This window comes from Dermacentor silvarum, chromosome 10 (genome assembly GCF_013339745.2).
Source record: "Dermacentor silvarum isolate Dsil-2018 chromosome 10, BIME_Dsil_1.4, whole genome shotgun sequence".
NCBI lineage: Eukaryota > Metazoa > Arthropoda > Arachnida > Ixodida > Ixodidae > Dermacentor > Dermacentor silvarum.
This window is the reverse complement of record NC_051163.1, coordinates 879,795-895,490: the sequence shown is the minus strand read 5'-3', so window position 1 is coordinate 895,490 and position 15,696 is coordinate 879,795. Positions and strand designations below refer to the sequence as shown.

The 15,696-nt window shown below is 46.2% G+C and overlaps 1 protein-coding gene across 2 annotated transcripts in view; it reads left to right on the top strand.

Moving 5' to 3' along the window:
* LOC119431168 (A disintegrin and metalloproteinase with thrombospondin motifs 16) overlaps positions 1-15,696 on the top strand; it is a 223,806-nt gene that overhangs the window by 183,761 nt on the left and 24,349 nt on the right. For both annotated transcript variants that reach the window (XM_037698638.2, XM_037698637.2), the window contains exons 3-4: positions 10,086-10,376; positions 13,913-14,020. In XM_037698638.2, coding sequence (XP_037554566.1) covers positions 10,086-10,376; positions 13,913-14,020 — 399 coding nt within the window. The remainder of the gene's footprint in view (positions 1-10,085; positions 10,377-13,912; positions 14,021-15,696) is intronic.

The following is a 15,696-nucleotide window of genomic DNA, read 5'->3' as shown; positions in this document are numbered from 1 at the left end:
CCGCGCAGGCCCGAAGAGCACGATTCGTCGATTTCCCATCGAACGCTTCAGCGGGCCCATCTACGCATCCGCGATGCATGCAGAGTACACGCATGTAATTCTTTGCCCCGATAATACGCTGCAGCACTGTCCCATGCTGTATATAGTTGGCTTATATAGTAGATCGGAGACCGTTACACGCGGCTGTTTCATGCACGAACTTGGAACTGAAAAGTGCTTCGCTTTCCGTTCGTATTACTTTTTTTTTGTTTTTGTCTTTCTTTGATTTAAGATTGATCTAATAGGTGGCGCCGACAACGCTTTGTTGCATGTAAGACAAAATGAAATCGCGCAAAAGTACGGAAAGATACTGATCGCTGGCCGGTCGCTACAGTGTAATCTCGTTGATGCGATCTTCACGGGAAGCGGAAAATAAAACGCACCATCCGATAATCGTATTATCGTAAAAAGCGTATCAATGGAAAATCGTTGGCTGGGAAAAGAAACGTATTATCCCGAAAAACGTATTATGCAGAATCGTATCAACGAGATTTCACTAGACGATATATATATATATATATATATATATATATCGCTTTTGGTATCACAGGGATAGTCAATAAATAGTGCTATAGATTCTGTGGAAATTCACCACGTGGTTAGTTCTGCTGGCAGAACAATTAACCCGGAAAGACGGTGACAGTACGTTCGATCTCCAGGATCAGGACGATTTTTTCTTCAACTGCGAAGGCTTCTTTCTGGAGAGCCCGTATGGGTACCTTTATAGCGTAGTACTACTTGTAGATGACATCTTTTCCTTACATGAAATAACATGCAAGTAATTTGCGGACATGTGGCGTTGCACTTGTCTTCTACTGCTACCTATAGCATGTATGCTGTGTATATGTATACATAAGGGAAAGACCTGCAAGTAGGAAAAGTAGTCTAGACGATGTGTATGATAACGCAAATCAGATTTCGGAGGCAAGGTAGCCTGCCAATTTGGTGCAGTATCTTGATAATATACTGCGCTATATCACAGACTGTGCACGAGATATACAAGAAAGCTGATTCGCCCGTGCGATCCTTCCTAACTCGTATCCCGTCTTTGGTGTTGCGGTTTATCGTGACCTGAAAGGATACACTCGCTGTTAGTGTAAGTCGACCGCGAATAATTTTTACTGGCAAACAGTTTTTGCACATTCGATTCTCTATTGGCTGATGCCGCATTTAGGTTTAACGGCGCTGCACGGATTTAATTATACATGTTGTATTGACGGGCGAGCACGCAGCCAAGCCTTATTCGCGTATATGTTGAGCCATATAAACTTCACTTCCGCGAGCGTAACGCGATGATCACGCCTCCTACCGCGCCGGTCACGGAACTTCATTAGCCCCACTGAGAGCGTTTATTGCGGGCCTCATTGTGCCACGTTATATTTGCATCGGGCAATCATAAATGAAGCAGTGCACGCCGAGCCTTCTGTCGGGATTTTTTCCCACGGTGTTGACTGCGTTCGAGCAGTTTTGATCGGTTGATCGAAAGTGGGACAGGACCGACTTCGGGCCGGGGCGGCGCTTACAACAGCCATCACTTGTACCTGTGGTCAACCATATGAAGACGATGCCCAGTGTCCGAAGTTCCGCGCTCCTGCCTCTGTAGCGGATGCCCGTCGTCTACTTTGACGTGCCCTCGGACGAAGACAGTCCGCGAAAATGGGCTTAGGGGTGTGAAGTTGAGAAGTGAAACGTATTGTACATGAGCCATCGTTCATAAACGGTGGCTCATGGACAATACGTTTCATAAGTCGCTTTTGCAGTATCTGGATAAAACGAGCCTCCCCGCTTATATTTCATATCATTCCGACATCATGCCGCGTCGCAAGGCAGGCGAATAAAAAAAAAAGACAGACACTGATCTAGGTCATGGTGTGATTCGGAAGCGAAGATTTGCTTTTAATCTTGTCCATACGTGATGAAAATATCGGCGCGTGCGCGCACAGATACACACACACGCAAGTACAGGAAGGTATCCTGAAGGTAATGTAGTACGACCAGTTTCATTAAGCACGAAGAGACATTAAGTGTTGTGGGCCGATTCGTACAAAGCAACAGTAAGTAGAGAACACTCCGCACTTGTCAAAAACAGCAAACCAAAATGACCACCTTCACGAGCTTGATAAGACCATATACCGTAGTAAATTTGTACACCGAACAATTTCCGCGTCCGTATATATACTTCTGAACAAGCTTTCCTTCTATATCACTAACCGTGCACTTACCGGTCCGTAACTTATAATAGGAAATTAGCGCGCTTTTGTTCAGCTTTTATGTGACTTCTAAGGACTGTGATTAGGTTCTACGCCAAAGGAGAGAGTTTTCCGGTTGGTCCACAAGATATTGTAAGGATTAAACACAAGAGGCGTTTGACTGTAGCCTCAGATATGCAATAGGCGGACGTGTTTGTCTCAGTCATTCTGCTGAGCAACGGGTAAGCTTTTGTAATCGCAGTTTTCTTTTTCTTTTGTTCTTTTCGATCGAGGGGCGTCGTTACACGGCGTGAGACTCGTCCAGTGTACAAACCGTTCCCATCTGCAGGCAAGTTTACCCTTGAAGCCTGAAATGCCGTAGCAGAGAAATGACGTGACCAAGGCCTCAACTTCAAGGAAAACGAACCAATTAACAAAGGAGGTCGCCGTGAATGGAATATTGCACGGCGCGGCTTTACAGCGGCACGATTTCTCTTATCTGCAACGAGTACTGTCAGCGCAATCGTGGTCTCCGGTGCAGCGTCTGATCTTTAAAACGCAGACCATGCCCTGCAGTGTAAACGTATTCATGCGAGACGTTCTACAAGCATTCACTCTATACCTTGGTTTTGTTTCATCTTTCCATCTATTCTGTATCTGCGCTACTATTATGTATTTCGACGGGCCCATTAGTGGTGGAAACGGGATTACTCCGCATGGATTACTTGCGCTTACCACCGCATAACCGACAGTGTTTGTGAACGGTGTCGAAGTCGCTCAGTGCAGCCGTAAATCTGCAGTCGCACCGCTTGATATAGAAACGGAACACTGGTACCGTCCAGTTGAGCTTTTCTTTCTGCAAAACCCCGAAGACAGGCAGGTACGGCATTTCCCTGCTCTCACCATTTTCGGAACGCCTTCGGAGTGCCACGTGGGCGCTTTTACAGGGTTCAGTAACAGATGATCGTAACCCGTGGAATATATTTGATATTTTCGACACAGACAGTAACTGTTTCGAATGCGCACAGCCGGTCAAAGTAACATGCAACAAGATATCAGCTTTTTTCCCCCAACCCATGCTACGTACAAAGACCAGCAGACTAGTCCTTCTTTGATATCGTGTATAACAGATGTGTGATACATCGGCCAATTTTGTGCACGAGAACTACGCAAATGGGGAAATACATTTTATCTATATATAAATTAACAAGTGATAGCGCTAAGCTTCGATCGCCCTCTACACTCTACAAGTAAACCCGGATTTTCGCTGTTTGTTTGTTTGCTTGCTTGCTTTCCTCTTTAAATTCTCACTCTCCGTGTTAATACTTAAGTTGGTATCCTGTAGTGATATCTGAAGGATGGAAAGGCAAGGAAACTAGAGACGCAAGTGCACCGACTTCCGTACTTTCGCGCAGACAAACACTGTGACGGGCTGTCGCACTGCTGCAAACAATGCCTATAGGAGACGCCGGGCTTTGCAGATGTTTAATTCCGTGTATTAACCCTGTCTTCGTTTTTTATTCAGTACCAGAGATGCTGCAGTTGGGGTCCTTGGAATAATTTCGATCAGCTGAGATTCTTTAGCTTTGTGCCCAAAGCACGGTGTACTCGAGCGTGTTCGCATTTATTTTCTCATTGCAATGCGGCCACCGCAGTCTGTATCCGCATCCACATAGCCGCCGCGGCGGGCCTTAAGCCCTCTGTGTAATTCTCACGTATAATAATTCGAACTTTGAGAAAGACTATACCATTCCCACGACAATAATATCGAAACATGCGGAACTATTGCACGGCATATGGAAGATTAGAATGAAATGTGCTGTCAGGAATTTACAAGCGCAATATTAGAGTGAGAACCTCTACGCCTCTCCTCTGACATAGAAGAAAAACATCGACGGGGTACTATTCAGTTAGGATCTTACTTGCGATAGCGTGTCGAAGTATACGTGCTTGTGACCATTTCTTCCCGTCAAAGTATAATAGACCAAATGTCAGCCGGTGCCGGTATCTTCCGATCGTTCTCAGCGGACAAAGGCGGCGTAATTGAGACATACGCGCCTGTCGTTTGCGAAAGCGAGCTCTGGGAAGCCCTTGATCGCATGAGCTTTCGCTGTGGTCGCGCACTGAATTACGGGCGCCCGCTTCGACTCGTGCTCAGCGTTGCACCCAAGGGGAGGGGCACACCGGACGTAATATACGGTCTCTCGTCGCTTACTCGCCGGCACTATATCCAAGGTCTGCCTTGAACCACCACACTGTGAGGTCCGAACAGTTGTGTGCAGTGCAGCTTGTGCCGGACCCGGATCGGAAAGTTGTGATTGACTTTTAAGAACTCCAATAGAGTGTAAAACTGGGCTAGTTGGTTGACCTTCATGGTAAAAGCAGCACAAAAGTAACGGCAACACAGGACAGGCGCCGAACTAACAACTGACTGGTTTATTGCACTTAGGAAGGAATCAATAAACCCGTCCGTAAACACACGCACGCACGCACAACCAAACAAACAAAAGATGCAGCATGCCGGGAGGCAGTTTCAACGTGCGTTTCCGCGTGCCTCGTTTATTGGCAAACGTTGTTGGGAAAAGTTGGAAAACGAACGTTGCTTTGGCCTTTCTTCTTGGAAGGCGCGCTTCGTGAGAGCGACAGTTTGCGAGATGCCCCCATCAAAGTGTCACTCGATGTATTTTTTTCAGTCTTAAGACTTCCAAGAGGGCAGGCACCTAATGACGTCTCGTGTTTCGCGCGCCATGCGTCAATGTTGATCCGACTACCGTTGATTCCCCGACACCGGCATCGTGTAGCCTTCTTGTGCCGGAAGTGAGGGTCACGTGACCTACAGGTGTCCCGCACGAGGTACCCAAAGCGTTGGCTCCTGTCTGGACCTGTCTGTCAAGGCGGGGAAAAGAAGACTACAACTTTGTATCACTCCGCCAGTGGCGCCCGGCTATCCCTCCACCTCGCCGCGAGGCGGCATTCGTCAATCGCTCGCGACGCGAGGGAACCCGAGGGTCATGTAGCGCAATGGGACGGGGCTCCAAGCGCTCTTCCTACTCGCTCGTCACCGCTGAACACCATCAGCGTGGCCAGAGTAAATTAGGTCAACAAGCGGATGGCTGGGTGAAAAGACGCCCTAAAGACAGCTGCTTCATGATTGCACCATCATAAACCCTTTGAAACAAGGGGGTCATCACAGATAACCTCTGTTTCAGAACTTCTTTCTCGATAACTCTTTCATCGATACGCACGGTTTTCGGTTTATTATTATTTATTTATTTATTTATTTATTTATTTATTTATTTATTTATTTATTTATTTATTTATTTATAGTGTAGCGAAGAAGAGACGCTATGGGAATCGGCGCTCTTGGGCAACGGGGCTGGAAAGCTGTTACTCCTGACCGTTTACGTTGCGCTGCTCGCTCTGCCGAATAAACACCTTTAGAATTGGTGGAGGCGCTGGGTACTCACCGCTACAGCAGCGCGCGACGTTGCCACATTCCTGCTTCGCCGACCGCTGATTCTGCGGCATGGTCCACCTGAAGAACTGCTCAGCGTCGCGGACGGTCTTCCCGGAGGTAGTTGAAGCCATCCTCAAAGAGTGCCACGTTGTTTCGCACACTGCGGGTACCAACCTCAACGAATGGCCTCACGGAACGCTTCAACCGACGCTCGGTGATAAGCTTTCAATGTACGTCGTCCGACCACACGAACTGGGACGCCAGCCTACCCTTCGTAACCCCGTATAAAGACGCAGACTACCACTGCTTCACTGTATGGTCATTGCACACCATCGACACATTCTGCCGTATCGGCCGGATGCATCCGAGTTCGTGCCTATCTCTGAAACAAGGGGGTCAGACATGCAGAAGAGTCGCAACCTCGCTCGGGCATTTAACCTCAAGAGCGCCAGAGGAGCACTCGCAGTGACGCCACTTTCACGCTCACCTTCGATCCGGGAGCGCTCGTGTGGCTCTCAGTCCCTTTGACTGCCCCTGGCCTCTCATCAAACTGGTTCCGAAATATGAAGGCCCTTATCGTGTCGAAAGCGCATCTCCTGTGAACTATGTAATAGAACCTCTCTTCAGACATGCGCCGCCGTGGACGAGACATTGTCCACGGTCTAAAGCCTTACTACGACCCGCTCATTGTGACGAATAGGTCGCTTCTTATCGCTCCCGGGGGTAATTGTAGCGAAGAAGAGACGCTAGTGCGTTCAACGCTACTGGATCAAAATGCTAGTGGGTCGAGCGCTCTTCATATATCTATATTATATACATACATAACTGCCCCATAGGTTGCCGCTTGTACGCGACGCAGGTTACTGTATCGCATAAAGTAAGAGCATAGTAACAAGACTGACGGATATACGTCACTTGTCACACTTGGAAAGGGTTGGAACGAAAATGTTTTTTAATGATATGCGGTACTACCGCTAATTCAAAGAGCCAATACACAATAAGAACGCATGGCATATAAGATACCAGTAAGGCAAATAGTTTGCGGAAGTTGGATACTTCATGCAGTCAGCAGTGTGCTAAAAAACGATAATATAATAATAATAATAATAATAATAATAATAATAATAATAATAATAATAATAATAATAATAATAATAATAATAATAATAATAATAATAAAATACTAATATATAATAACAATAACAATAATAATAATAATAAAAAAAGAAAAGAAACGCAAGCCGCACATTGGAGCCAATGTTTCGGCGAGAGACCCGGACGAAGACAAGTCAAAATTACTTTGGATCCAGGTTGAGGCATCCCTCGCTCGCCCACTGTTGATCAATGCAACGTAACGCACACGTTCAATATTCAGATTGATACTTGGTGACATTTCCGACATTCGAAGCGTCGACCCCTGATAAAATCAACCTGTTTCTTTTTTATTTCAAAAGTGCAATCCATCAATCTGGCTCAATATACTTTAACTTGGTGTCACATAATGCGAGTTACATGCCCCCGTAAGAAAACGGTAACAGCAGAAAAAAAGAATGATTCGAAGGCCGCCACAGAACGGGCTTCGCCGGGGAGGGACCCATTAAGCCTCGAGAACGGCCCGTTGTAATGGCGCGCGGAACGATATGCTTCGCTACAGCTCGCTCACAAATGTTCCGCGTTGTGTCCCAGCTATACACCACGTATATGCCGAGCGAGTAATAGCGGGGCGGGAGTGGGGAGGGTTGCCTGTCGCCCGTTCGTTCGTTCCTTCGCATATCGGGCACCGGCGGAATAGAAAACGGTCGTGTGTCAGGAACGGACACACGAACTCCTTCCATCTCTTTCTCTCACTCGGACAATAACAATCCGAGACAAATTTTTCGCAGCGGAAACTCGGCCGGTCGGCGTCGAAAGCAGCCGTAACCCGTTTCTGGGTGATTTCGCCAGCCGCTTCCCTGATTCGTACACGCAGCCCGGTTTTGGGTGTTCGCTCCGGGCGAACGCCGTCCGTGACCGTGTGTTCCAAATGCGGAGATCGCTTTAACGAGACCCTAATCACCAGGCAGGTTTCCTGCCAGCGTTTGTGCGGCGACTTGCTTTTAAAAAAAGAGGGCTGAGCAAGGGCACTAAGTAGCGTCGTCCGTCATTTTTTGCAGAAGAATAGAAAGCATTCTAATAACCCCATCATAAAGAATAAATGGCACACGAGGGCGTTTTCTGCCCGCAAACTTGTAACAAACTCAGTGTGCAACCTGTTATTTTGAAAGTACAGCAAGTCGCTAATGGAAATAGACATTCTGCCTTACACATAAGCTCATGGTTAACGGCTAGGCACCTGCAGCGTTCTTATCTTTTAAGCCTTTTGTTTGCCCTTACCCGATAATGTGTTTATGTTGTAGTTTGCTTACGAAAGCAAAATATGGGACTACACGCCATATCGCCACAACCGGCGATATGCTTCAGCCCTGTGGGATTATGTTTTCTCGTATATTCGCTGTTTGTCATTTTCGATTACCCAATCCACTGTTTACGAGTATTCTCTGTTTCGTCGTGGCATGCGTTGATATTTTAAACGCTGTATCACAGTGAAAAGCGGCTTGCATGATCTGAATCCTGAAAGTTTCAGTAATGCTAGTGTCTGCTACCGGGAAAAAACAAGAGAATGCCAACGATGAAGTTAGGATGACCGGACGGAGCTCGTGATATGTACACGAAGGTTTCCACGATGCTTACTTATTTCCCTGCCCTGTATTTCTGGGAATATTGTGTGCGCAATAATTTGAAGCATACATAAAGACGCCCAAGTTGCCACAAAAGTACGAATACCTGCATGAAGCAAAGTTGCACTGTCTTCTCAGAACCTCTTCCTAATTGGCATGCATAGGTTTCGGCATATTACACATATTCAAAAAGTGCGAAAAAAAAAGCCTGGCTGATACCGTTACGTCTCTTACAATTTTGTTACGTGCAGCGCCAGCAAGTATCGCCAATATATCCCAACGTTTGTCTATAAGAACCTATGCACCCTGACCACTCTGCTCTTGCATACATGTATCACAGCGCATCAGTTCATTATGTGCAGAATAAATCGATGCACTGTGATATGATCACTGTATCGTGCATACTTATGCACTAAATATGCACGCTGTAGTTACCAGGGGTTGAAATAGGCGAGGGAGAGCGATTACGAGTAAAAACTTTCCTCTCGTTCGTTTGGTATTAGTATTTCTAACAATGTTTCTCTATGCCCTTACGGGCTGGCACTCTGTGGCAATTCAGCTGCGTGATTTTTACAAATGCTACTTGTATTGTGATTTTTACAAAAGTATACAAAGTATATATTCGAATATCATGTGGCTATGGAGCTATAAAAATATTATGTACTTGTGTCATTATCTTTGAATGTATACAAGCAAATAAATCAAAATGTATTTTTTTTTTTTATTTCAGTACACACCTTCCATGCGACAAAAACAGGCGGTGTAATCTCGAGGCTCCGACGTATATCTTTAGCTTATCTATTCAATAAAGGTACCAAAAACTCTGCAAGAAGATTTTTTCGCCAGATATTTACAACCACAAACTTGGCTACAAGCTTTTTTTTTCGCAAGGTATTTGGTAAGCACTCCGCTGTCGACGCAAACAGTTGCTGAAAAATAAAACACTTATAGGTCTTCGATTTGCCATATATAGAAGTTGATGCGTATCTATTATTACAAGTGACTACGTGCAGTTGAAGTGTCTGGTCCATATTATAGAACTTTGATAAGTTAGTTCATGGCTACAAGTGTAACCTGAGCGGAACAGTGACGGGCCACAAGGACAAGAGGTAAACGGGACGTGTGATTTTAGCACATGAGATGAAATCGTACTTATCTGTTCGATGTTCTAATTGAATCGTCTTCAATGCTTTAAATTTAGTGCCTGTGTTGCATGAGCGCGCTGCAACTACAGCATATGCTCCGTTTCTTGAATTTATAATTTTTTGTCTACATATCAGTTTGTCCCAGTGCCATCCTGTCTACATGTCCTTATTGATGTCCTTGTTCCAAAGCGTCGATACTATGCACTCAAAGTAGATACGTTTTGGAGCCCGCACGGACTCTTGTCACACTTGTAAGTGTTTACAAGATATTGTCCCGGCCATATGGGCAGACCTGGAGCCGTTTTGACTTATCACGGAGGCCTAATGGCCGATTTGTAATAAAAACAGATTAGAATAGTTTTACGTTATACCAGCCATGATTGCTTTTGTTGAATTCTTTTTTTTTCTCGTAGATCCGTAGCGTCCTAGTGGATAATGAGCGTGGTTGTAACAACAAACACTGAAAGCTATAAACGGCAACACTGTGTGTTCAAGTCAATGCTGACCCTCCCCTGTGTGTCTTGTGCATACCACGCAGGTGCACGAGCGGCTGTCCGACTCTGAGATCCGGCGTGTGTTCCGCGTGGCGTCGCGGGACGAGGTGCCCCAGTACGAGCTCGTGCAACTCCGCGCACGGAGGCACCAGCGCTCCGAGCGCGAAGTGGGCGGCGGCGGCGACCGAAGGGCCGTGTCCCTGCGGGCATTCGGACGCCGCTTCGACCTGCGGCTCAAGCGGAACCGGGACTTCGAGCAGCGCGCCGCCAGGCTCCAGGTGCTGGCTGCAGAGAGCACGCCCAACGGACTCGCCTACACGCCGCTCAGGGCCAAGGTAAACACGCGGCACAGTCCACGTAATGTTACAAAGAACTAAAGAACGAATAGAAAGTATTGATGACTCCTCCTGGGGCAGTGAATGTTTGTCTCGGACGTCGCTCCATTTTCGAGAGCTATCGTACTCCATAACGAATTACGCTTGTTTCGTGACTGAGTACGTCCACTTTTCTGATGCAGTGTGAGAGCAAACACACTGTAGCGAGAAGCACGAGATCTGTCAAGGCCTGTAACAAGGTTACTGCGCAGCCCACTATATTGAGAACCCGGGGGTGGGAGTGGGGAGGGGGGGGGGGGGGAAGGGATATTCTGTAAGTATCCACATAGTGGACATGTCCATTTCGCGTTCTGCTGAAGTCCTGATTGGCTGGTCTGGGGTACGCGTCAGAATGAGACAGGCGCCCCCAGCCAATCAGCTCTGCAGCACCAGACAAAATGGACGTGACTACTAGGTGGATACTTACAGAACCCCCCCCCCCCCCCCCCGAAAACGTCACCAAAGGAAATGGACATTATGTCAGATAAATTCATTACTAAGGACTAAGCACCTGCAGTGGAACAGCAAATGCCTGCGTCTATTCTACTGAATACAGGAGAACAATATTGAGCAGGACCTGTCGTTGAGCGATTGGAGCGCGAAAAAATACACACACAACGATTGCTGTTATCTTCCTACCTGAGAATGTCTTAAGCAGCACTTCCTCCGGAAAACGAAGTTGCTGGCATTCGTTTTGTTCTGAGTCTGTAGCTGCTCATTGGTTTTGGAAATTCGGGAACATGGCTACGCACATGTTATCAGCTGCACAAAGTATTAGGTCCGCAAGAACGTGTACTACAGTGACTCTAGGAAAGCTAATAGCGTTGGGGAACGCTCCATAGACATTGTAATAACGTCCAACCCTGGTGAGTCCTTATTATGTGGTCATGAAATACGCAGTGAAAAAATGTGCCGTTAAGTTGATTAGAGTGTCAAAAACAAAGTCCATCGAAGGAAACAGATAGTAATCTAAATATATCGGATAATAAATTAAGCATTTGGGATGGGAACAAATCATTATTGTTCGCCTTGTGTGTGTGTGTGTTTTTTTTTTTTTTTCAGGGTTTCGTGATATTTCATCTTCAAAGCCATCATCAACTTGTTTCCTTAACTGAAAGTTCAATGCTGCCATTTTCTGGAATACTTGTACTTGAAAGTAAATGTTGCTTTGCAAGAGTAGCGGGGAAAATGTTTATATACTGACAGAGCAGCATATTCATTATCGTCTAGCTGGTATGGCCATTGAAAACTTCGTATGCCCAGGAACATGCCGTGAAATAGTGCTCATCAATGCTCTTGCAGAGGTTAGAGTAATGATAACTAAATCTCGCCTGACCCGACCTAACTAGACATAGCCCCTTCCTAACCTAACGAGACTTCCCCATAACTCAACCTAACCTGACGCATTTATGTTCCAGGTAAGGGAGAAGCCCTCATATCTCAGCTTGCTAAGTCGTGCCCTGAATGTCTTACTTCCTGTAGCTACCGACAGAAGGCAATTGTGTAGGCTGGTCGCAGGTGCGGCTGAAGCCGCATTTATCGAACATAATAGCTTAGGGTGACCGCCTTTGGCAAAACGGGAGGAGCGAATTGGTCTCCTAATGGATTTCTTGCTCTGATAGAGCGGCGAAGACAAAGATGATCCCTACGCGTTATTACAGTGCAGACGAATTGAACTGTAAATACAGACCAAGACAAAGAAAAGTGAATTCAGTTATGAAAGATGCCGACAGTAGACATGACAGATAAATGGTCAAGTCCGTTGGAAAACGTTGAAAAAGACGGCCTGTAGACGGCCGGCGCCAGTCATCGAGCCTATGTGTTTATGACGGGGCGTGGTTAATCATCGATTGTCGACTGAAGAATTAATGCGCTCTTGATGGTGCAAGTCGTTCAGCCGAATGGAAATGCACGTGCATAATGTTAACAACGAGGGTCGTACGATAAGAAGGACCAGGATTGGCGGGGTAAAGCTTGGTGAAGGTGTACCATGATAACGTCGTAGCACCATGTCGTAGCGGGAACGTGACGTTGGTGATGTTCAGTCTTTGCGGAGCAAGAAAGAGATATCGTGATATTTCAGCTGCCAACTAAGTTTGAATGGTGCACGTGGTGGTAAGAAATATTTTGCTACAAACTATATCGGTGACGTAAATATGAGATTTCGCAATATGTTTTCTTTTTTTTTTTACGTTGTAGTGTTACTGTGAAAACGTTGCTCGACAAGTATTTTTTAATGTCCCGGTGCTTGTATGAGAAGGTTTTTTGACATGTAATCTTGAACCCTGTATGTTGTAGGTTAGACCCATTGAAGAGCTAAGGAGTAGCCGGCGCCTTATTTGTGCGTCAACATCTCCTTATATCATATGAATAAAAAAAAAGCATCGAGTTGAATTGATGTAGTGCTGCATCGAGAGCAAGCATCGACCAAACGCTTTCCAGTGATCGGCACTGGAGATCATGAAACAGAGGTGGAATTTTAATGCCGGATCTGTCATTGTCTTAAATTAGACACACTGAGCGACCCGAGTTGGTTGTGTTGTTCATACTGCGGAAACGCCACAGTTGAGCGATTTCGCCTCACGTGCCTGGTGAATGTAGCATGTTACGTGTAGGGTTGCCATCTGGACAGTTTTTCCCTCACAGTGCCGGCAGCCGGTTCGACCCTCACAGCGGCACGCCATTTGGCAGTTTTCTGGCTTTCCTTAAATCGGCACATAACTTGCATCACAAGCGCTCTGTCGGCCGTTAATACGCAGCAAACAAACTGTTCCTCAAACTGCCGTGTTATCCCAAGCTGTGAAACTGAGGCGGTCCACATCCTTTCACATTATTTTTTTTCTTCTTACCTCACTCCTGTGAGTCCAAGCGCGAATTCTACACCTTTCCTATACCTAATCTATGTAGCCACCCACCGATGGTGCTTTTCGCACCAACTGGCACGACCAGTTTGGACCACGAGCCAAATGGACGCACATTGACCGTTTTTCCGCCACACATGACTGGGCTACGGAAACGACGCTCAGTGGGCTATTGGCGTGACGCATTGGTCAACTCTAAAATTTTTAACTCGTGCCAAGTTCCCTAAAGTCATTCAATAGATTTCAGTCATGCAAAGTTTGTACTTGACGTATCGCCACTTTATTTCGTTTTCATTCCTTTTTTTTTCTTTTTTTTGCATGCCCTACCGTCGTGATCGGCCCACGAAAGAGCCCAGAAAGACATATGGCCGATACAAAAAGGCGAAATGGGGTTAACTCACCAATAAAGACATTGTCTTTAAAAATGGAGTGCCTGTGTATTCCTTTGCTCTTGCTACCTGCCTGTGCTATGCAGTACCACGCCTCTGTTTACAAACAGGCGGATTCTTTGTGGACGGGAGTGTTTGACGATACATAGGACATATCATTAAACTGTTGGCTCTACAAAATACGCACCGGACGACACCTCACTTATGCATTTCTTCTAACCGAACTGGGCGTCCGCGCTTTATGCAGGATGAAGAGGGGCCCGATGATCTCTGGTCCAAAGCAGGCGCCTACCAGGACCACACCAACATGGCCGCCCTCGTCCTGAGCCAAGACAAGCTGGGACGCCTTCGCATGGTGAGGCACACAGCTGTCGCACAGCCCGCGCATGACACTCTTCCAGCTGGCAACAGAAGCCATCACCTCACCTTTCACCTTGCTGCTACGCAAAGCCCTACATGCGCGCGGTGGCATGCGGAAGCCACCGCCGAGGATGGTGTTTGTGCACAGCCACCTTCAACTATAAGTTTTCTATCTTGTTCTGGCCACTTACAGGTCCTTGCATGAAGCTCCTGTTGCCTCTCGTGCCAGTGTTCGGGATTTCCTTCAAGCGCTTCCCTTCTGGCTGTCCTGCATTCCTGTCCGCCATATTTTCCCCCTTGGCTGAGATCACGCAACAGGTTTACCCAGTTCTAACGCACATCAGCTCGTTACAGATCATTAGCCATAACCTTCACCACCACCTTCAATAAGTCACGTTGCTAACGAGCGTTTCTCGTGATCTGTGTAACACGCATTTTTGTTTGCCGCTGCGTGCGAAATGACAATTTAGCACCCACGTTTTTGCTGGCGCTCGTAGTAAATTTTGGAAAAGGCGGGTGAGAGGAAGGTTGCGAGAGAGGAAGATTTCGCCCTAGCCGGTCTTGACCACGTAGCGGTGAGTATGCACACTTTTCTTGGGGCACGCTACAACTCAAGGAAATGGCGCATCTAAAAGTTAATGACGTAGAATGCCGCACTTGCGTGGTTCGCTTACCGGGTCTTCAATGCTTGAGAGACATCAGTCGTTAGCTCCACGAAGTCAGTGAAGGAACCTCGATCGCTACAAGCTCTGCAAATATAGAGGCACGTGTGAAATGAATAAGGCTGCCCTTTAGGCGGTTGTGGAAAGGAGTAAATGAATGGAAGAAGAACAAGCACTTAAGTTCGCTCGTAATGTACGTACAAAAATATATTACCGCCCGTACACCTAACACCGTCCTCATCATTTTTCTGTGCCCACGCCAGAGTCCTCAACTTGGCGCTCGGTTCTGTGCTCCAAGAAAATTTGTGCCAGCTGTATATCGTTTTCATTTTGCAGTGTTCCTGTGCTCATAATTGGACGGTTCACAGCATGCATTCCTAAATACGTATTATTAAAGACACTAAACAAAAGACGTCTGAATACGTTACGGTAACGAATACAGCAACGCTAACAAAAAAACAAACAAAACGACATAAAATTTGCAAACAGCGCTCCGGTCTAACTGCATGAAAGAAACAATAATCGTTAATTTCTGTTTAAGTAATCTTCTACCCTAATAAATAAAAACGAACTAATAAGCAATATGCATCACACTGATGCAAGAAATGCATTTCAAGGAAGCAGCAGACGCTCTGACTGCGCGAGTCACGAGGGCGTCCCTGTGGCTCTATATTAAACCGATTGAAAAATGAATAGAAAGCAAAGTTACTGCAGTTGTCGCAGCTGCAGCATTAAATAAAGCAGTGGTGCTTGCTATGAGTAACCACGTACTAGTGGTAGTAAACCCTCCTGCAACGCATTTCTTCACCAGGAGGAGAAAACTATCAATGTCACGTTAACAAATGTTCCACGTTGTCTAACAGCCCACACAAATGTTTGCTTTGTTCTACAAGCCCAAGCTATCCTAATTTTTTGCTCACAGTAAATAAGCGGCAAGTGCTTTTCTATTGCTAAGCTAAACTGTGTCGCCCTATAAAATCCGTATAAATCAAATGCATACAAATTGCTA